General features: G+C 42.7%; 2 protein-coding genes and 1 pseudogene across 2 annotated transcripts in view; all 3 read right to left on the reverse strand.

Moving 5' to 3' along the window:
* Positions 1-23,048, reverse strand: part of LOC140065435 (uncharacterized) — a 255,509-nt gene that overhangs the window by 164,067 nt on the left and 68,394 nt on the right. The window lies entirely within an intron of this gene.
* On the reverse strand, positions 10,532-21,606 carry LOC140065235 (uncharacterized; annotated as a pseudogene).
* Positions 20,149-22,691, reverse strand: LOC140065401 (uncharacterized). The gene is made up of 3 exons (XM_072113018.1): positions 22,608-22,691; positions 22,118-22,208; positions 20,149-21,788 (listed from the first exon to the last, which is right to left on the reverse strand). The coding sequence occupies exons 1-3, from the start codon at positions 22,659-22,661 to the stop codon at positions 20,596-20,598; spliced, it is 1,338 nt and encodes a 445-aa protein (XP_071969119.1). The 5' UTR covers positions 22,662-22,691; the 3' UTR covers positions 20,149-20,595.

Here is a 23,048-nt window from a genome sequence, read left to right on the forward strand (position 1 = left end):
ATAGTACACTATATACAATGTTAAAGAACCACAGGTATCTCTTAACCGCTATTGTTGTATAGCAATGAATTTAATCACAAAAATGATTCGCATCTTTCATATCTTTAGGTGTCTGCTAGAGGCAGTATTTCAATTATGACATCGACTGGACAAGAATCCTTGAAGGACTCCCAGCAGGGGGTAGAGTAATGTTAGTGGTATTTGTAATGTGATGGAAGGGAGCAACAGACAGGTAAGGGAGCCCGTGTCCTCACTACCAAGGGAAGTGGACTAAGGTGAAACTGCCCTATATGCCTACAAGAAGGGAGTAGATAGATACAATACAAGAGAGTAATAAAAATGGAGGATTTGGAAGAAGTCTAGCCAGTCTCAGCAAGTAATGAGAGGCAAGGAAGCGTTTCTTTTTTTTATATGTATATTTTTGTAGCTAGAACACAAAAACCTATACGTAAAGGCTGGTAATGCACAAACTGAATGCGTAAGTAGTTACATGAAACAAACAAAACTAAGTTGTTCATCGAAACCCTAAGGAGCCAGTGTTTTGAGATGATAGATCCACTGGGCCTCCTTCTAGAGTAGAATGCAGTCCTAGTCCCCATCCACCACATCAACCCCTATGAATTTTAGACCCATTGCATTTCCATGATATCTGTCATGAATATGTCTAGATAAGGGTTTTCTCTGTACTAGGATACCCACCCCAAGTGAAGTCTAAAATAAAACTAATCCAAGCACTTCTTTGTTTTGATGCCAAGTGAAATTTTTATTAATATCTGTTCAATCAAAGAAATCAGTTGGTAACATTTCGGCCTAACATAGACCCTTGTCAACCACTACAAAACATAGGTGAATAAGGGTATCCCTTAAGTTACCTGGACGTTTGGAGCAAGGTAACAAAGAATTCTGGATATCAGGGACATTTGGTAGAGCTCTCGATAGAACTGACCAATGTTGTTTGTAGAATTTGTAAGATTTTATTGGATGCTGGGTGGTAAGTGTGTACAAAAGGTACTCTGGGATTCTGATGTGTGGATTTCGGTGTGCTTTTGACCTTATGACCCTCATTGTATCTCATCTCCACATGGAAATGAACAACTCTCCATATACTTGAATGAACACCGCAAGTTCGTGGAAGAAACCAAGAGAGGTAACTTTCTCAGAGACAATGAACATTATCGACTTAAATGAGTATATAAATGGCACAAAAATTATCCATCCAGATGTTGTCTTCATTTCAACAGAACATCATCAAGAGAATCATCTTTCTCGGATTCAGGCCCAGACAATTTCACATCACAACGACAACAACACAATTTTTTAGATCAACGCCCAAGATCACAAGGAAGAAGACGAGGTGGGGTGGCAAGTGATCAAAGCAGAAAAAGACCTACGCCTCCAACCCTCAATCACTAGTCATTAACATATCCTCCTCCCTAAGCTCTGCCCAGGTAGATTTACTACAAAAAGGACTCTCCTTCTGTCCCACCTATCAGCTGGACACATTCCAGCTCGATCTGGTTTTACAAAGATTTTATCGCAATATCAGCCTCAAAGGATACTTCCAAGGGTCTGAAAATAATTTCGAACGACCAACAGTCCAAACAGACCAAACAATTAACATTAAACTTTTTGGCCCTAAAAAAATAAAAGCACCTTTATGCCACCTAAGACCCCCCTTGCCAAAGAAGCTGATTTCAGAATGGTCAACAGGGTCATGGAATAGTTTCATCATGACCTGAATGCAGGTCAATACAAAACTCACAGCAACATGTCCAACATCGACCGTCAAGCCCTTCATTCATTACTAAAGAACAAAAAAATTATTATCATGCCTGCTGATAAGGGCGGATCCTTGGTAATAATGGACAAGAAAGATCACGTGGAAGAACGTCTAAGCCAACTTAATGACCGCCAGATATACCAAGCACTGCTCAACGATCCATTACAGTGAATTAGATCTTAAATACATCCTATCACCTCTGTCAATATTGCTGGAAAAGGTCCTGACACCATTCATCAAAGACACACACTCTTTTCTACTAGACACATGCACCTTCTTACAACTTATCGACTCTCTGGGACCACTCCCATCCACAGCGAGACTAGTTACATGGGACATGACAAGCTTATACACATCCATTCAACACTCCAAAGTGATACGGGCTGTCACAGAAATGTTAATTGGACATGACATTGAAACATATGCACACATGCAGAACCAAACCGAAGCCCACACATCAAAATCCCAGGATACCTTTTGTACACACTTACCACCCAGCATTCAATAAAATCTTAAAAGCAGATATAAGCTCCAACATACAAACTTCACGCCAACAATTCCTGCGAACACCCAAGAAGGGTACATTCCCCTGTCTGTCTTGCTCCCAGTGCACTAATGTGCTAAAAGGGGACCCATTTTTCCACCCACACACAGGCCAGTCCTATCCCATCAAAGACTACTTTACCTGTGATAGCAATTTGGTACCTCATCAAATGTCCATGTGGCCTGATTTATGTGGGAGAGACCACACAGAGAGTAGGGGACATTGGTCAACATAAATCTCCAATAGCTCCCGGTTTCCAGACCCAATGTCACAATTTATCACAACTATGGTTCCAAGTACTGGAACACTTATAGTGACCAAGGAGGAGTGGAAGTCGCATCCAACTTTTAAAAAAACCTGAATCCTACTGGATCCTGTCACGGGCACGGATGCTCCTGCTACCCATATCCCGGGCCGCAGCGTCGGTCACTGAGGTAAAATTTAAAGAGCCAGCGTGCCGATAATTGGTGCTGGCCGGCCGCTTGGGCTGGTAAATACACAGCCCCTTCCTGCTGGATCTTTGTGATCTATGCCTGAGAGAGCGCTGTATTCCTTGCCTTGTTTGTTTAGACTGATTTCCCGTTGTGACCTCAATTCCTGTCCTGACCTACCGCTACGTCCCTGACTCCGATCCTGTCTTGCCTGTCTCGAGATTCTGCCTGTCCCGGACCACTATTCTGCTCAACATCTCTTTACCTTGCCAAGTCCAACTTGCTTTGCGGCGGGCTCTTGTGAAACCGGGTACCACTTAGATTCTGGTCCCAGGTGTTGGCTTACGTCATCGTCCGTGGTGGTCCAGGGGGTCCACTACCCCTCGTGCCTGACAGGAAGATCCAGTCCAATGTGAAAAAGGTAAAGATATATAGAGGTATCAAAATAGAAAATGGTCTAGGACTAGGGGATCTTCTGCTCCCCACAAAACCGCATCAATGAACAATGTCCAACAAAGCAGACCATAAATTATTCTTTTGAAACAAGTTTTTTTGCTTTTACTTCAACTCTCTCAAATATACATACAAATATTTTCTCAATGTTAGCAGTGACAGTTTAAGAAATCAGTCTTGCCGAAATCAGCAAAGTCCAAACAATAATGGTATAGTCTCTCACATATCTTTAGATCTCAGACAGAGACTCACACTCTTCAGACTGTAAGAACAAATTGTGTGAGCCACATGGATTGATGTTTTGGGGGGTGGGGGACACGCCCCCTTCCTCAGACCTTCACGGACTAATTATGCCCCTCTCACTACCGGAAGCTTATAATATACACTCACTGGCCACTTTATTAGGTACACCATGCTAGTAACGGGTTGGACCCCCTTTTGCCTTCAGAACTGCCTCAATTCTTCGTGGAATAGATTCAACAAGGTGCTGGAAGCATTCCTCAGAGATTTTGGTCCATATTGACATGATGGCATCACACAGTTGCCGCAGATTTGTCGGCTGCACATCCATGATGCGAATCTCCCGTTCCACCACATCCCAAAGATGGTCTATTGGATTGAGATCTGGTGACTGTGGAGGCCATTTGAGTACAGTGAACTCATTGTCATGTTCAAGAAACCAGTCTGAGATGATTCCAGCTTTATGACATGGTGCATTATCCTGCTGAAATTAGCCATCAGATGTTGGGTACATTGTGGTCATAAAGGGATGGACATGGTCAGCAACAATACTCAGGTAGGCTGTGGCGTTGCAACTATGCTCAATTGGTACCAAGGGGCCCAAAGAGTGCCAAGAAAATATTCCCCACACCATGACACCACCACCACCAGCCTGAACCGTTGATACAAGGCAGGATGGATCCATGCTTTCATGTTGTTGACGCCAAATTCTGACCCTACCAACCGAATGTGGCAGCAGAAATCGAGACTCTTCAGACCAGGCAACGTTTTTCCAATCTTCTACTGTCCAATTTCGATGAGCTTGTGCAAATTGTAGCCTCAGTTTCCTGTTCTTAGCTGAAAGAAGTGGCACCTGGTGTGGTCTTCTGCTGCTGTAGCCCATCTGCCTCAAAGTTTGACTTACTGTGCGTTCAGCAATGCTCTTCTGCCTACCTTGGTTGTAACGGGTGGCGATTTGAGTCACTGTCGCCTTTCTATCAGCTCGAACCAGCCTGCCCAATGGTCTTTTTCGGACCATTCTCTGTAAACCCTAAAGATGGTTGTGCGTGAAAATCCCAGTAGATCAGCAGTTTCTGAAATACTCAGACCAGCACATCTGGCACCAACAACCATGCCACGTTCAAAGGCATCAAATCACCTTTCTTCCCCATACTGATGCTCAGTTTGAACTGCAGGAGATTGTCTTGACCATGTCTACATGCCTATGTGCCATGTGATTGGCTGATTAGAAATTAAGTGTTAACGAGCAGTTGGACAGGTGTACCTAATAAAGTGGCCGGTGAGTGTAAGTATCTAACAACAATGTCATATATAACACAAAAAACTATATACATGAATGTACAAAATGTACAAAATCCTTTACTGAGGGAATAAGTAACTAAAAATGTTATCTTGTCTCTTATACCATATTCAATCATGTTTAAACACATATGTTTCTCTCTAATGTTCTTATCGTAAATTTACATCTACTCATCATAAAAGTAACTTTTTTTATCGTAAGAATACATTAAAGTTACACTCCTTGTTCAAGCCTTTGGGACTCAGTGACTCTAATCCAGTAGCTAATCCAATATACCTCTCTATGTAATAATCGCAGCGATACCTGTTCGCTATCGCATCCCACTACTTCCTCGATTACTGTCCACCTAAAGTCTGATTTAAAAGTACGTGGATGGTGAAGACTGGATCTTTTAAGCAAATTATTCTTGTCCGTGGGTTTGGAATAAAGTGTTGTGATAAAATTTTCTGTATCTCTAATAATTTCAACATCCAAGAAGTGGATATTGTTAGTATGGTATTCGGCAGAAAATTCAATTAATGGATGGCACTGGTTCAAAAAAATCAATCCATTGTAGTAGCTCAGCGTCACTACCCCCCCCCCCCCACAGGCGACAAACACATCGTCCAAATAGCAAGTGTCAAATCTAAGATAGTTTTTCTTGTGTATCATATCTAAGAGTGACATAAGAAACCCAATATGAGCATTGGACAAAGAGGGGTCCTCACAAAGCTTGTTCCTCACAATAAATATCCCTTCATCTGTTGGAATATTAGTGTAAAGACTCTTGATATCCATAGTGCACAAAAGTCTAACACTACCGAGATCAAGAGTCTGAACACGTCTCAAGAAATCATTAGTGTCTTTACGACACCTCGGTAACTGTTGTACTATCGGCAGTAAAAAACTTTCCACATAGATAGCCAAGGGATACAATAAGGAATCCACCCCCGACACAATTGGGCATCCTGGGGGGGCCTCTAGTTTTTTATGGATTTTAGGGAGCAAGTACAAAATTGTCTAATAATCTGTAGACAAATTAGACTTCTTTCTATCAGTAGTTTGTTGCCACCTATCATGTACAGTATTTCCTTTGTGACAATCAGTTGGAAACTAACATCGGAGTTTTTTTATTTTAGTTGGTACAAACTTTTTCGTTTCTTAAATTTTTTATGTTTAAAAAACATTTTGAACCTGAGAACCTTTACTGTGGTAGAAATCCACAGTAAAGTCATAATTTTGAATCGCGAACTCTTAATTTAATACATTTGTTTCTGCCTAAGTTAAAGTCCAGTTAGATATATTAACCACAAGATTCACGTCCTCTTGTTTTTTCTTCTGTTGCATGTCTCTTTGTTTGTTCTTTCCACTAACGATTCCTGTGTGTGGCCGAAGTTTCTCCTTTCTCTAAAAAACTTTCTTAAGGTTCTTGTGAGGAAGGTAAGGTCATAGAATCACTTTTTGTTGTTGTTATTCCTCGAGTAATCACTATCAGAAGATCCACGGTTGGAATTTGAATTATATTTCTTCTTGGAAGGGTATATACGTCTATTTTCTCTTCTCTCCTCTGACCACGTATATACTGTTGTGCAGATAATCTTGCCTATCTCTTGCAAATTTTTTCAGCTTGCCTTCTAGGATAGTGGTCTTCTGCTGTTCAATGACGCTTTGAATATTTTCCATAGTAGACGTTAGTCAGTTTCGACACATTCCTTTTTAAAGTCATTATCGATATTTTTAATCTCGTCTTGTAAAGACTTGATTGCTTTCTGTAGGTATTGTATAGTAAGAAGGATTAGATCCATGGAGTAGCGGTTGCTTATAGCGAACCAACGTTGCACATATACAGTGTCCTCTTTCAGAAATAATGGTCGTAGTGGACTCCTCATCCCTCGAGGTATCCTTTTAACTTTTATATATTTGGTGAGTGTGGAGGCATGTAATTGGAGATTAACTTCTCTTTTTTCAGTTGTTCCAATTTCTTAGAGTTTAGAATCTTTTTTTGCTCGATCAAGTGCGAGTCCATCTAATTCCGCTGACTGCATAATTGATTCACGGTCAACGTCAGTCAGGGAGTAAGTCTCTGTCCTACTATCCGTCATACAAGCTAATTCTTCAAAAGACCTTTCTGCACCTCTATTCCGCCTCCCCACAAAAGCTGCATCAATGAACAATGTCCAACAAAGCAGACAGTAAATAATTTTTCTGAAACAAGTTTTTTTGCTCTTACTTCAATACATACATCTTCTCAATGTTAGCAGTAACAGTTTCTTCATATATCATTTACCTTGCAGTTTGTGGTTTCATAGTGAGTATAACCATAATACATACATATTTCAGCATAGTCCAAGCAATAATGGTATAGTCTCTCACATATCTTTAGACCTCAAGCAGAGACTCACACTCTTCAGGCTGTAAGATCAAATAGTGTGAGCCACATGGATTGATGTTTTGAAGGGACACGCCCCCTTCCTCAGACTTGCAGTCCAATGTAAAAAAGGTAAAGATATATATGTTATATATGACATTGTTGTTACCTGAGGGATATAATTAGTCCGTGAAGGTGTGTGCCGTGCATGTCTGAGGAAGAGGGCGTGTCCCCCTGAAACGTCAATCCATGTGGCTCACACAATTTGATCTTAAAGCCTGAAGAGTGAGAGTCTCTGCCTTAGGTCTTAAGATATGTGAGAGACTATACCATTATTGTCTGGACTACGCTGATTTCGGCAAGAAATATGTATGTATTATGGTTATATTATGGTTATATCACCATCACGGTCTCTTCAGTGTCCACCATGCTGACGTCTTTTCAGAAAAGCAAGCAGAGACCCTATGACTGCCCACTTGAATTGATGCCAGGCGCATCTACTCCACAGGGTCGAGTGTATCCCTATCTGTGCCCGCCACCGCGGCCCTGTCGGCTTATGTGAAGGAGAACCTGCAGAGGGGCTTTATATGCAAGTATTCTTCTCCTGCTGGTGCGGGATTCTTCTTAGTGGCAAGAAAAATGGTTTCCTCCGTCCTTTGGACTCTCTAATGCACCATCAGTGTTCCAGGAGTTTGTCAACGACATATTCAGAGACTTACTTGCTACCTGTGTCGTGGTCTATCTAGACGATAACCTGGTGTTCCCATCGGGCCCATGTACAGCAAGTTCTCAGGCATCTAAGGGCCAATTACCTATATACCAAGCTCAAGAAGTGCCAATTTCATCAGAAGAGTCTCCCAATCCTAGGATATATTATCTCTGACAAGGGACTACAGATGGATCCTGCGAAGTTGTCTGCAGTGGCCGTGTCCAGTGGGACCTCAAGCTATCTAGAGATTCCTGGTCTTCGCCAATTACTACCAGCAGTTTATTTCACATTTCTTCTCCCTGGTATCACCCATTGTGGTGCTGACCAAGAAGAACGCTATTGCTAAGCCCTGGCCTGCAGGCGGCTGAAGAGGCTTTCGCTAAGCTGAAATCTGCTTTTTCCTCTGCTTCCGTTCTCACCCGCCCTGATTCTGAGAAACTGTTCCTGCTAAAGGTTGACGCCTCATCCATTGGTGCTGGAGCCGGTCTCACCCAGAAGGGGACCAAAGGCCGAACTCTCACCTGTGGGTTCTCCTATATGACCTTTTCAGAGAGGAACTCCTCCATTGGTGATCGGGTGCTTTGGCTATTAAACTCGCTTTGGAAGAATGGCGTTCTCATCATCCATTCAATATCTATACTGATCACAAGAAACTGCCCAGCATCTCAATCCAAGACAGGTTGTTGGTCTCTCCTCTTCTCCCGCTTTAATTTCCTGATACATTTCTGTCCTGCAGAGAAGAATGTTAAGGCCGATGCTCTATCTCAAGCCTCAGACATATTGTTCCTCGCTGTGTCTTGCCCCTCCAGTTACCCACCCCTTCTGCAGTTACTCAGCTGCCCGTGGACTCACGCAATGGACTTTATCACCCATCTTCCTCCGGTAATACCGTCTTCTGGAAGGTAACCGACCGTTTTTCCAAGATGTCCCACTTTGTTCCTCTGCCAGGTATAGTGTCAGCTCCATGCCTTGCCAACCTGTTATTCCTGCACATCTTCCAACTTCAAGGACTTCCTCTGCACATTGTCTCAGACCACGGGGTCCAGTTTGTATCCCGTTTCTGGCGATCCCTGTGCGGTCAATTACAAATGAAGCTGAACTTCTCATCTACGTGCCATCTGCAGTCCAAGGGAAAAGTTTAAAGTGTTAATCAGACCCGGGGCTGCTATCTCCGCCATTTTGTCTCCGCCCGACATGACGACTAGTCCACTCTTTTGCCATGGGCGGAATTCTCTAGACTCTGAATCTGACAGCTCCGTCCCCTTCTTCATTATCTATGGACAGCATAGTCGTCCACCTCTACCTCTGTCTGTGCCTTCCAATGTTCATGCCATAGAAGAGTTGGTCAGAGATCTTAAGTCCATCTTAAGTCCATACTTCAGACGTCTGCCCAAACCCAAACCCAGGCCAACAAGAAGCACAGGCTACCTCCGATCTTCTCTCTGGAGGATAAAGTGTGGCTGTTATCCAGGAATGTCCAGCTGAAGATTCCCAGCTACAAGCTCGGTCCTTTCTTCTTGGGTCCATTTCAGGTACTGAAATGCATTAATCCTGTGGCTTTCAAGCTTCGTCTTTAAAGGTAAAAGAAGTCCTTGATATGAAGACGATCAGAGGGAAGCTATTCTACCTTGTCGACTGGAAGGGGTTCGGTCTGGAGGAGAGGTCTTGGGATCCCGAGGACAACATCCTGGATCGGGGTCTTCTGCATAGGTTCCTCCAGTCCAAGAAGAAAGGGAGGCCGAAGGGGGGAGGGGGTTACTGTCACGGGCGCTCCTGCGACCCATTTCCCAGGTGCAGCCGTGTGCCTCCCGGTGTCTTCAGGGCCAGCAGAGCCAGCCTGCATCCTAACTTACCTTCCCTGGCTCCAGCAGCGGGTTCCCGCGGTCCCCGCGCCCCGGCATGCGCGTTCCTGTCTCCTAGGGCACGCACGCACCAGCTAGCTATGGTTTAGAGGGCCAGCGTGCCGATAAATTGCTAGCCCCTTCTGTGTCCTCTGCTGGATCTGTGTGCCCTATGCTTGAGACCTCTGTATTCATTGCCTTGTGCGTTTAGACTTCTTTCCCGTTCCCGACTCCGATCCTGTGCTGCCTGTCCTGACCTTCTGTCCCTGACCATGATTCTGCTCAACGTCTCTGTACCCCACCTTGGCTGCCACCATGGACAAAGTCACGCCTGTGGAATTACCTGGTGGTATCCCGCTGCAGACAGTCCAACCTGCTTAGCGGTGGAAAACCAGGTATCACTTAGATTCTCGTTCCAGGTGTCGGCTTACTCAATCGTCCTTGGTGGTCCAGTGGGTCTACCACCACTGTTGCCTGACAGATCTATACCTTACAAAGTTTGGAACCACTTGGTATGAACCGTGATTACGAGATATCCAGTTTTATCTAATTGTCTTTTGGTGTCTTTGTTTTAAATATGGTATTATAATCCTGTTTACCATTTACCATTTTTTTAGAAAACATAGAATTCCTCTTCACCGATTTCTAGTTGGTAAGTTGTCTTACATATAGTCTCTCTACCTATTCCACTTATCCAACTCTACATTTCCCTCTGTGCCCTCTGTCATTCTCATTTTCCTTGCTCTCTCTTTTAATTTTACTCCTTTATATATACATCTCCCCTTTCTCCTTTTCTCCCCCTTCTCCCCTTTCCTCTATTCTATTATTCTATCAGCGGAAATTATCAGTAATTTTGGTACTAAAACAATATCCACACATACACCACTTGTATAAACGCTTTTAATCTTGCTACTCTCTGCACAGATAGATGTCATTTTGTCTACATATGTCTATTTCATTTTGCATAATAAGATGTATGTTTACAGTATGCTTTCATTAATCTTTCTCTTGACTACGTTGGTCACTCTTTGTGCATCAGCTTCCTCGTGTCATTATTTGTAATTTTTTCATGAGTCACTTATGTTTTGCAGTGTTCAACAAAGGCCTATGTTAGGCCGAAACGTCAACAACTGATTTCTTTGATCACACGGATATTCATTAAATTTCACTTGGCATGAAAACAAAGCAGTGCTTGGATTAGTTTTATATTGTTCTTTGATTTAGTAAAACAATGTGATCTGTGGCTCCAATGTTTCACATATTCACGACATTTTTCGGATTTACCAATGTGTAACGACTTCTGATGTTTAACAAGATTACATTTACGAGCAAAACATTTCCCACATTCTTAACATGAAAACGGTTTCCCCCCCGCGTGACTTTTCAGATGTCGCTCAACATGTGCTTTCCGAGCAAAACTTCTTCCACAATCTGAACATGAATATGGCTTCTCTCCCGTGTGACTTGTTAAATGTCGATTCAGAGCTGATTTGTTGATAAAACATTTCCCACATTCTGAACATGAAAATGGCTTCTCTCCCGTGTGAATTATTAGATGTCGACTAAGAGTTGATTTGTCACTAAAACATTTCCCACACTCTGAACATGAAAACGGCTTCTCCCCTGTGTGAATTATTAAATGTCGATCAAGAGATGATTTATCGCTGAAACATTTTCCACATTCTGAACATGAAAATGGCTTCTCCCCCGTGTGGCTTATTAAATGTTGATTAAGAGTTGAATTGTTGCTAAAACATTTCCCACAACATGAACATGAAAATGACTTCTCCCCTGTGTGGGTTATTTGATGTCTTACAAGATATGAATGTCTTAGAAAACATCTCCCACATTCTGAACATGAAAATGACTTCTCCCCTTGTTGATGTTGAAAAAGATACAATTTCCCATTTACGAATTTCCCACTATGTGAAGATGAAAATGGTTTCTTCTCTGTGTGACTTTGCTGATGTTGAAGAAGATGGTTTTTTTGAGTAAAACATTTCCCACATTCTGAACATGAAAAAGACTTTTCCTCTGTGTGACTTTTCAGATGTCTAAAAAGTTGAGAACTACGACTAAAACATTTTCCACATTCTAAACAAGGAAATGCCTTCTCTCCCGTCTGATTTCTCTTATGATCTGCTTTAACAATATAAAGTTTCCCACTTTCTAAACTTGATTTCGGATCCTTATCCATTTCTGATGATTCAGTAGAAAGGACCCATCTAATAGGAGCAGATGATGGATCTTGTGTGTGAAGGTCTGAGGAAGCATCTGGGATATTCTCATGATCTTCAGATGTATCTGGTGTGATACAACCATCACCTGCTGTAACATCTGATGATATCAGATGTTCCTCTGAGGAAAAAAAAAACTGAATAAAAATAAAACCTTAACATTGGTCGTGGTAAGAAAACACTGAAATTTTACTGCAGAACATTTGTGTGATATCAGCAATCCGGGTACATGCAGCATTTCTTGTCTGCCCATGGTGGCTATGACTTTCCTGCTTACCATAAGGTTCTGTATTATTACTGATGTAACATCTCAGTCTCCTCCTCCGAGGTCCTGGTGAGCAGTATTCCTGACCCTCATAGCTCCCACCTTCCAGCTTTTCTTAGTCTATGTCTCCATGTTCTGTATTGTGTTATCACTCGTCTCTGCTTTATCTAGTGGTTACTACTCACCTGGGCAGTTACCTGTAGGAATCTCCTCCTTACATCGCTCATCGCCCCTCACATATGTCTCTGGAGCAGGAATATTCTTCACATCTTCATCCTGATACAAAAACTGAGAAGCAAATAAGTAGTCACCAGATGATGGAGAAGTCACAGAGGATGTTTTAGATAATAACAATCAAATAATCATTAATTGTTATGACATGCAAATATCTGGTAGGAGGAGTTATCTGCAAAACAAATCTAAAAAAAGGGTCTCCACCATGTTCAACTGTTCCAGAAAATACAAACAATGAAACTGGGTCCTGGGACAAAATTCCGAACAGGACAACCTCATATTACACCAAAAAGTCCAGATATAAAAACAGTAATTCCCAGCTGTAAACCCTAGAACAGAAAATTAACACGTTTTTTTTTACCATTTTGCAACTAATATTTTTTTTTAAGTACTAAAAGATTTCTACAGTCTGAAAAAGTTGGAAAAGAAAATGTCCCGTCCCGCAAAAAAAATGAAAAACTATACTGTATATAGACCTGTGCATTAAATTTAAATGTTTTAAAATGTATTAATACTAAAAAGACCTATATACATTTTTGTATACCTGCAATCGTACCAACCCAGAGAATAAAGGGGGGGGGGGGGGTGCTTTGGAGCGTACATGGCAAGCCGTAAAACAGAGCCCACAAGAAAATGCTTCAAAATGGGGGTTTTTTTGTCAATTTCACCACAAAATAATATTTTTGGCAACGGGTTAAGGGCATTAATGGCAACGGGTTAATGCTTCTGTTCTTAGTAAGAAACCCTTTTTTAGGATGGGTCCCATTTTTTGCCCCTCCACTTACTATGCACCTTTTTTTCTTGCCTCCAAAGAGAACAAAAAGGGCACATGAGAGAAGTTTTTATTTATGCAGCAGCCACATTTCCTGCTTTCACTAAAATTTGGATTCCATTTTCTAGGGCATCCTAGGGCTGTTTCTCGTTAGGCATACCCTGGGACTGTCCTTATCAGGGTAGGAGTCAATTTCTTGGGGAGTTAGGGACATTGTAGGCACAGGGACGACTAGGGGCAGTGCTGGCATCGTGTTCCTGACCTGGTGTGTTCCCATTGACCCTTTGTGTAGCTCCAGATGAGCGTCCTGCGTCATGAAGATTGGTAAGACCTAACCATTTATTTACTTATCCTATCCTCTGGTGGGGAGTATTTAGGTCAATAACTTTTCTTTCAGTTGATGTGTGATTTTATTATGGGCATCATCCGGTGTGGTGTTGCTACTATCATTTATATTTGGGTTTATTAAGAGTTATGTTTTATAAGCTACTGTTCACATTTTCTTATTGAATTACTGTGGGAGTTGTAGTTTTTCATTTCCAGCAAACTACTGGTATATCTGACAGGACATTGGCATCAATTGACCGTGTCTCTTTTCTTTGTTTCTTCTAAAGAAGATACTCACCTTTCCCCTGTTCCTCCCATCGATGTTGAGCTTTTGTCTGTAGCACACAGAGCAACACACTTGGCGCTGGCAATGTGATGACGTCATTATGCTGCCGGCACTAGGACGCTTACATGTCGTACGGTGCGCTCCTGCTGTAAACAGTATCACTTCCTGCTCTGTCTCAGCTTTTGGCAGTGTCAGAGGACAGCACCGATACAGCCGAAAGCAATAATAGAAATCCAGAGCGGATGCACAGATTTTATCGCAGCTATAGCCGGCAGCCAGCACAATCGTAAAAAGGAGGTACTGAGTCACAGATGAAACAGCCAAAGCACGGGCCCTTCCCTTCTGACGGGACCGGTGGCACCCCCTGCAATGGTGGTCATTACACCCCTCACTTGGATATAATAAACCTCATCAGATCATAGAATATGTCATCTCCATCTACCTGATAATAATCTGGGTCATTTGTTTCTTCTTTACAATCTTGTGGTAGAAGAAGAGGACTGGGACATCTCTCCGGTGATGTTCTCTTACTGGATCTACCTGTAGGAAACACATCCAGAGACTGAATTCCTTCTTTCCATACAGATAATGAAAGGACGTGTGGATTTAGTCCTGTCTATTACCTGCTGATGTGAGGGGCTGGTGGTCCTCCATCATGACGTCCTTGTACACATCTTTGTGTCCTTCTAAATACTCCCACTCCTCCATGGAGAAATAGACAGCCACATCCTGACACCTTATAGGAACCTGACACACACAATGATCCCGTCATCACCCAGATCCCTTCATAGCGTTACTGTATAATGTCCCAGCATTCCCAGCAGTGTCACCTCTCCAGTCAGCAGCTCCATCATCTTGTGGGTGACTTCTAGGATCTTCTGCTCATTGATGTCATCATGTATCAGGGGGTGAGGTGGAGGAGCCGGGATTGGGCTCAGGGTTCTCCCCGGTCCTTCATACACAGGGGCCTGACAGCGTCCACTAGAGGTCTTCTTCACTACTGTGTAATCCTGGTTATGGAGAGACACATTGATAAATCTCCCTCCATACATTTCCAGAATCTCTCACCTCTCCAGTCCTATCATCTGTTATTCCCATAGATAATGATGTCATGTGACCTCATCACAATCTCTCACCTCTCCAGTAATATAGAAGAGAATCTCTAGGGTGAGCTGGAAGATTCTCTCCACCCTCGTGTCTCTGTCCATTGTCTGATCCTGAAGAGAAAGCAGATAAGATAAAGTAACATCATGTAGAGAAATGCAGTTCCTGTAATGAGTAGAAGTACAATGAGGAGATGCCGGTGACTCGGTGGTGGATGTCGTGTGGTTGGGATAATAATGGATTATATAGGAGTTTCTCTATGATGATATCAGTCTATTATTAGGCTGTAACTTTCCTATAACCATCTGCAGCACATTGCAGTCTGCACTGGTCGCGGCTTCATACAGATCTCCCTTCACCACCCACATCCCTCCTCTGTATAGTGAGCGGATACTCAGGGATGGATGAGATTCTGGTGGAAAATACCAGAGAGATGGAAGTGAGGGGTCACTGATAAATGTCCCCCGGTAATCCTGACAGACACCGGTGACTACACACGTACCTCCACCTGCAGAGCTCCAGATATATGTGACAGGACCTGTGATGATGTCATAGTCATCTGATAAGTCACATGTGTGGGAGGAGTCAGGCTCCAGGAAATGTTGCTACGGGTCATGTGAGGAGAAGTTGTGACCAGCGCTGGACAGAAGTTCTGTTATAGGAAGTCCCCGCAGCAGAAGACATAAAACTCCATTTAGTATGACAGGGTTTGTTGTGCTTTAAGTTGTCTGTTTAACCCCTTCAGGATGCAGCCAATTTGCATGTTAAGGCTCAGCCCTTTTTTTTAAAAAAATCTGACCAGAGTCTCTACATGACGTAATAACTTTTCAGCGCTTTTACTTATCTAAAGGATTTAGAGAGCTTTCTGGTGACACAATTTATTTTATATTAGTAGTATAATTTTGCTGATTGGTCTACTACCCCCTCATCACACAGCATGCACTACCACATGCTCCGCACTACTACTCCCTACAACCACGGCGTGCACTACTACAGTCTCCTAGTCCACTGCTAGGGATAATACAAGTAAAAACAGTTTTTAATAGTGATTGTGCAACCGTATCTACAGATCACAAGTATTCCACTCTCCAACACAACCAAATGCAGAATGGTGGCTTTGGAGAGCGGGGGGTGTGGCGGGGTAAGCTGCCACTATAGAAGATTTTGGTATAGAATGAATATGTTGCTGAATGGATGTGGGAAAGCTGGGTGTTTTGCCACTAATGAGGATTAATCTGCATCCAGCTGGAAGTCCTGCATAACTACCTGGTGCAGACTTCCCATATTGGCTCCCCCCTGGGGAAGAGACAGGCTGCGTCAAAGGCCTGTGGAGCTGTGGAATTGAACTGTTACTCTGTGTTTTGGGGGTGCCTGGCAGTAGGCGAGCACCTGGTGAGGTAAGGATCCTCAATGTATAGTTAGTGTCGGAGAGGCTTAGGCTTTAATTTAGCTGTTTTGTTTATTTTGATTTACTGCCAAATAAAACCGGCTGAGGTCAGTTATACCCAAATGGCACAGTGTTGACAGTGAATTTACTGGTGTGCTGGTGAACTGTGCCCATCTACCCCAGGAGATGACAATCCCGGACCTAATCCCTTACAGGGGATACTTAGATCTGTCATGACTAAAATCACGGTTACTGTCAGGCTGTATTGACTGGCCAATGGCAGCAATCAACATCAAATTGGTCCTGTGATGTCATAGGGCAGATGGCCTCTATGGGTCCCAGCGCATTGCGCCAGGCTGATACCCTGTCGAGGAAGAGGGTGCCTGCTTCCTATATTTTGGAGGCTGAGTGCTATGTCACTGCATTCAGCGTCTGATATATCAGACGCAGAGCACGAACTGGTTGAAAACCTATTTATCTGTATTTTCAATTAAGTCCCCCATGAAGGCACCTGCAGGTTGCACCTTGACATATTTTGGATAACTCTCCCCCCTCCCCAAACAGAGTTAGGCTGGCGCCACACATTGCGCTTTGTCTGCGCTTGCAAACGCAAACAAAGTGCAAGCGCAGACAAAGCGTTACGTGTGGCGCCGGCCATAGAATCTCTTGATCAGGGGCCTTCCTAAGCCTGGGACCTTGATTCTAACTTACTTTCCCCCTCCTGTGGCTTCTAAACAATGCTGTGGAAAGTCTAGCCAGTATTCTGACAGGGACTAAGCATCCTCCCTTGGAGCTGCTGAACAGCGTTACCTGAGAGTCAGCATCCAGATTCCGCAATACATCATGTGCCTCCAGAGCCAGCCTGCACCCTAACTTACCTAATATAACCTCATCTGCATCCGTGAAAGCGATGAATGGAAGACCACCTTCAATACTCGAGATGGACACTTGTTATGTTGTACCTTGTCAACGACATATTCAGAGACTTATTTTATACCTGTGTCATGGTCTATCTAGACGATATCCTGGTGTTCTCCGCGGACATTGAGTCCCATCCCATCCCATGTACAACAAGTTTTCAGGCGCCTAAGGGCCAATTGCCTATGTGCCAAGCTCAAGAAGTGCCAATTTCATCAGAAGTGTCTCCCATTCATAGGATATATTATCTCTGAAAAGGGTGGATCTTGCAAAGTTGTTTGCAGTGGCCGCGTCCAGTGGGACGTTGAGCTATCGAGAGATTCCTGGGCATTTGCCAATTACTACAAGCAGTTTATTTCACATTTCTGCTCCCTGGTATCTCCCATTGTGGCGCTGACCAAGAAGAACGCCAATCCTAAGCTCTGGCCTCCGGCGGTGGAAGAAGCTTTCACTAAGCTGAAGTCTGCTTTACCTCTGCTGCCTTTCTCACCCAGCCTGATACTGAGAAACCGTTCCTGCTAGAGGTTGACGCCTCATCTGTTGGCGCTGGAGCCATTCTTACCCAGAAGGGGCCCGAAGGCCAAACTCTCACCTGTGGGTTCTTCTCTAAGACCATTTCAGCTGCAGAGAGGAACTACTCTATTGGTGATCAGGAGTTTCTGGCCATTAAATTTGCTTTGGGAGAATGGCATTATATTCTGGAGGGTGCTCGTCATCCAGTCAGTATCTATACTGATCACAAGAACCTCCAGACTGCCCAGCGTTTCAATCCAAGACGGGCACGTTGGTCTCTCTTCTTCTCCCGCTTCAATTTCCTGATACATTTCCGTCCTGCAGAGAAGAATGTTAAGGCCGATACTCTCTCGAGCCTCGGATGTTGTGGGGGAAGATCCTGCTCCCCGACATATTGTTCCTCCTGAGCGGCTAGTTCTTTCCTTCGGCATTTTCCTCTTGGCAAGACTTACGTCCGACCTGCCCTTCGGAAGAGGATACTGACTTGGGGACATTGCTCTCATGTGGCTAGGCACCCAGGTGCATTGCTCTGTCACCCTCATTTCCTGTTTCTACTGGTGGCCAGATCTGGCCAAGGATATACAGGATTTTATGAAATCTTGTACTTCCTGTGTGCGAAACAAGCCATCTTGTGCTAAACCAGCTGGTCTTCTTCTGCCATTACCCAGCTGCCAGTGGACTCACATGGTAATGGACTTTATCACGATCTTCTATCTTCCTCGGGTAATAATACCACAATATCGATATCTATATTATCAAGGGTAATACACCATAGGAGCGCTCTCTCTCTCCTTGTCTCTCCACTCTTCTTCTGCATCTAGAATCTAGTGATTATATCACTAGCGTATACAAGTACACAGAATAGAAATACCACAATATCAATATCTATATTATCAAGGGTAATGCGCCATAGGAGCTCTCTCTCCTTGTCTCTCCACTCTTCTTCTACACCTCGGGTAATACTGTCATTTGTAAGTTAACAAACTGTATTTCCAAGATGTCCCACTTTGTTCCAGATCTGCATTCAGCTCCACGCCTTGCCAACCTGTTCTTCCTGCACATCTTCCTGCTTCATGGACTTCCCCTGCACATTGTCAACTACAAGTGAAGCTGAAGTTCTGATCTGCGTACCATCCGCAGTCCAATGGAAAAGTTGAAAGGGTTAATCAGTTTTCCACAGTTTTCCCGAGAGACTTATTAGATCCACGCTCTAGGAGCACTGGAGCCAAAGGGGTTAAACCGGGATGGCGATCTAAGCAGTATTTCGTGATGTCTTGTTTATGATATATTTGGGTCACTTTATTATTCTTTCAGTGTATTTTGTGTTAAATTTCTTTTTATATTTTTCCGTTTAAACGAAATCAAACTGCGGAAAAAACCTGAGGGCATAACGTCACATAATGGGAGGTAAGATTCCGGTACGATGTGACACTAATTGGCAGTACTTGTGCTGTTACTTTGTATTTATTTGTGTCGAATCGAAGCTGTGTATCATAGTTGAGAAAGGCTTGTGAGACGAGCCGAAAACACTTTCCCAGTTTCCCTGCATTAACATGCTGCAAGTTGCATCTATAAAAATAAACATTTGAGCTGATGAAGATTGTAAGTGCTGAAAGGGTTAATCAGACCCTGGGCTGCTATTTTCGCAATTTTGTCTTTGCCCGACAGGATAACTGGTCCACTCTACTGCCATTGGCGGAATTCTCCTACAACTGGACTCTGAATCTGCACGTGCCGGCTCGCTAAGATTTAAAGGACCAGCTCCTTCCTGTGTCCCCTGCCGGATCTTTGTGTTTTATGCCTGAGAGAGCACTGTATTCCTTGCCTTGTGCGTTTAGACTGATTTCCTGGTGTGACCTCAATTTCGTTCCTGACTTTGCTCCTGTGCTGCCTGTCCTGACCTACCGCTATGTCCCTGACCACTATTCTGCTCAACGTCTCTGTGGCTCGCCTTGGCCGCCACCCCGGACAAAGTCGCTCCTATAGAAAACCGGGTGGTATCTCGCTGCAACAAGTCCAACCTGCTTTACAATATCCACACATACGCCCCTTTTCTTTAGCGTCATGTTACCAAAACTACGCCATACATCATGCTGCTGGTTTACGCACGAGCAGTGTCACGAAAATAAAGACACTTGTGCAAGTGCATTCTCCGTTTTCCCGCACTTCATCTACGTCATACTGACGTGACACGCCATCCCCATTGGCAGACACCACAGAAGTGGACCGCCCATAGGCGGCACCTCTTAAATTTAACCACGGGGGCTACTGCCTGTCCTTTGCACGCTTTCCCCCATACATGCTGTGTCTACACCCAGCACCAGCTGTATCTATATAGTATACCCTATTGCTACATCAGTCTTGATAATATATATCTCTCTCTATATATATATATATATATAAACACACACACATCTATATGGTATATGCTGCTAGTACAAACGCTTGTAATCTTGCTACGCTCTCTATGCAGATGTCTATGTCATTTTGAATAATAAGATGTATGTTTACAGTTGGCTTTCAGTACCCTGTCTCATGACTAACTTGGTTCTCTGTGTACATTAGTTTCCTCGTTATTCTCCAATTTTCGGTATTATTCATTTGTCATTATTTGCTATTTTTCCATTTGGTTCACTTATGTTTTGTAGTGTTCAACAAAGGCCTATGTTAGACTGAAATGCCAACTACCGATTTCTTTGATCACGTGGATATTCATTAAATTTCACTTGGCATCAAAGCAGTGCTTTGGATTAGTTTTATATTGTTTTTTAATTTAGTAAATCGATGTGATCTGTGGCTCCAATGTTTCACATATTCATAACATTTTTTGGATTTACCAATGTGTGAAGACTTCTGATGTTTAACAAGATTACATTTACGAGCAAAATTTTTTCCACAATCTTAACATTAAAACGGTTTCTCGCCTGTGTGACTTCTCTGATGTCGCTCAACATGTGCTTTCCGAGCAAAACATCTTCCACAATCTGAACATGAAAATGGCTTCTCTCCCGTGTGACTTGTAAAATGTCGTCTAAGAGTTGATTTGTTGATAAAACATTTCCCACATTCTGAACATGAAAATGGTTTCTCTCCTGTGTGACTTGTTAAATGTCGACTAAGAGTTGATTTGTCGCTAAAACATTTCCCACACTCTGAACATGAAAATGGCTTCTCCCCCGTGTGAATTATTAAATGTCGACTAAGACCTGATTTATCGCTGAAACAATTTCCACATTCTGAACATGAAAAGGGGTGTTCCCCTGTGTGACTTATTAGATGTTGATTAAGAGTTAATTTCTTGCTAAAACTTTCCCCACAAAATAAACATAAAAACGGCTTCTCTCCGGTGTGGGTTTTTTGATGTCTTACAAGATATGAAAGTCTTAGAAACCATTTTCCACATTCTGAACATGAAAATTGCTTCTCCCCTTGTTCATGTTGAAAAATATACAATTTCCCGTTATAGAATTTCCCACTATGTTTAGATGAAAATGTTTTCTCTTCTGTGTGACTTTGCTGATGTTGAAGAAGATGGTTTTTGTGAGTAAAATATTTCCCACATTCTAAACATGAAAATGGCTTCTCCCCAGTGTGACTTCTTTGATGTCTTTCTAGAGCTGATCTTTGGCTGAAACATTTCCCACATTCTGAACATGAAAACGGTTTCTCCCCCGTGTGACTTCTTTGATGTGTTACAAGGCCTGATCTGTAGCTAAAACATTTCCCACATTCTGAACATGAAAACGGCTTCTCTCCTGTGTGGGTTCTTTGATGACTTACAAGATCTAATCTTTGGCTGAAACATTTCCCACATTCTAAACAAGAAATGTGTTTTTCTTCTGTCTGATTTCCCTGAAGATCTGCTTTAACAATATAAAGTTTCCCACTTTCTAAACTTGATTTAGTTTTCTTAACCATTTCTGATGAATCAGTAGAAAGGACCCATCTAATAGGAGCAGATGGTGGATCTTGTGTGTGAAGGTCTGAGGATACATCTGGGATATTCTCATGATCTTCAGATGTATCTGGTGTGATAGAACCATCACCTGCTGTAACTTGTGATGATATCAGATGTTCCTCTGACCTCCTGGTGTTGTCATCTGCAGAGAATAAAACAGATTATAAAATATAACCTTATCATTGGTTGTGGTGAGAAAACTCTGAAGATGTATCACAGGACATTTGTGTGATATCAGCAATCCGGGTACATGCAGCATTTCTTGTCTGCCCATGGTGGCTATGACTTTCCTGCTTACCATAAGGTTCTGTATTATTACTGATGTAACATCTCAGTCTCCTCCTCCGAGGTCCTGGTGAGCAGTATTCCTGACCCTCATAGCTCCCACCTTCCAGCTTTTCTTAGTCTATGTCTCCATGTTCTGTATTGTGTTATCACTCGTCTCTGCTTTATCTAGTGGTTACTACTCACCTGGGCAGTTACCTGTAGGAATCTCCTCCTTACATCGCTCATCGCCCCTCACATATGTCTCTGGGGCAGGAATATTCTTCACATCTTCATCCTGATACAAAAATAGAGTAACAAATATTGTAAGAAGTCACAAAAGGAGAAGTGACTCCACTATATTCGACTATTACATAAAATACAAACAATGAAACTGGCCCCCGAGACAAAATTCCGAACGGGATCCCCACATATGACACCAAAAAGTCCAGAAATAAAACAAGTAATTCCCAACTGTAAACCCTTGAACACAAATTCAACGTGTTTTTTTACCATTCTGCAACTGATATATAATTTTTTTAAAGTAATAAAAAAGATTCTACTGTTCGAAAAAGTCGGTAAAGAAAATGTCTTGTCCCACATAAAATTACAAACTATAAATAGGCCCGCGCATCACATTTAATGTTTTAAAATGTATTTAAAACTTTAAAAAAAACCTATATAAATTTTTGTATACCTGTGATCGTACCAACCCAGAGAATAAAGGGAAGGTGTCATTTGGACAGTACATGGCAAGCTGTAAAACACGACCCACAAGAAAATGCTGCAAAAAGGATTTTTTTTTGTCAATTTCAACACAAAATTTATTTTCCCCACTACATGGAATATAAATACAGTACAAACACCATCAATTTGTTATGCAGAAAACAAGCCTCATACAGCTCTGTACACGGCAAAACGTGAATATTTAGAAGAGGGGAGCAAAATATGGAAACACAAAAATCGAAAAAGGGCATCGATCGCAAGGGATAAATGTTTGTGTTTTTAGTAAGAAACCCTTTTTTAGGATGGGTCACATTTTTTGCCCCTCCACTTATTAAGCGTCTTTTTGTCTTGGGAAAAAAAGGGCACTTGAGAAGTTTTTATTTATGCAGCAGCCCCTTTTCCTGCTTTCACT

The sequence above is a fragment of the Engystomops pustulosus genome, chromosome 6 (assembly GCF_040894005.1).
Source record: "Engystomops pustulosus chromosome 6, aEngPut4.maternal, whole genome shotgun sequence".
In the NCBI taxonomy this organism is placed as follows: domain Eukaryota; kingdom Metazoa; phylum Chordata; class Amphibia; order Anura; family Leptodactylidae; genus Engystomops; species Engystomops pustulosus.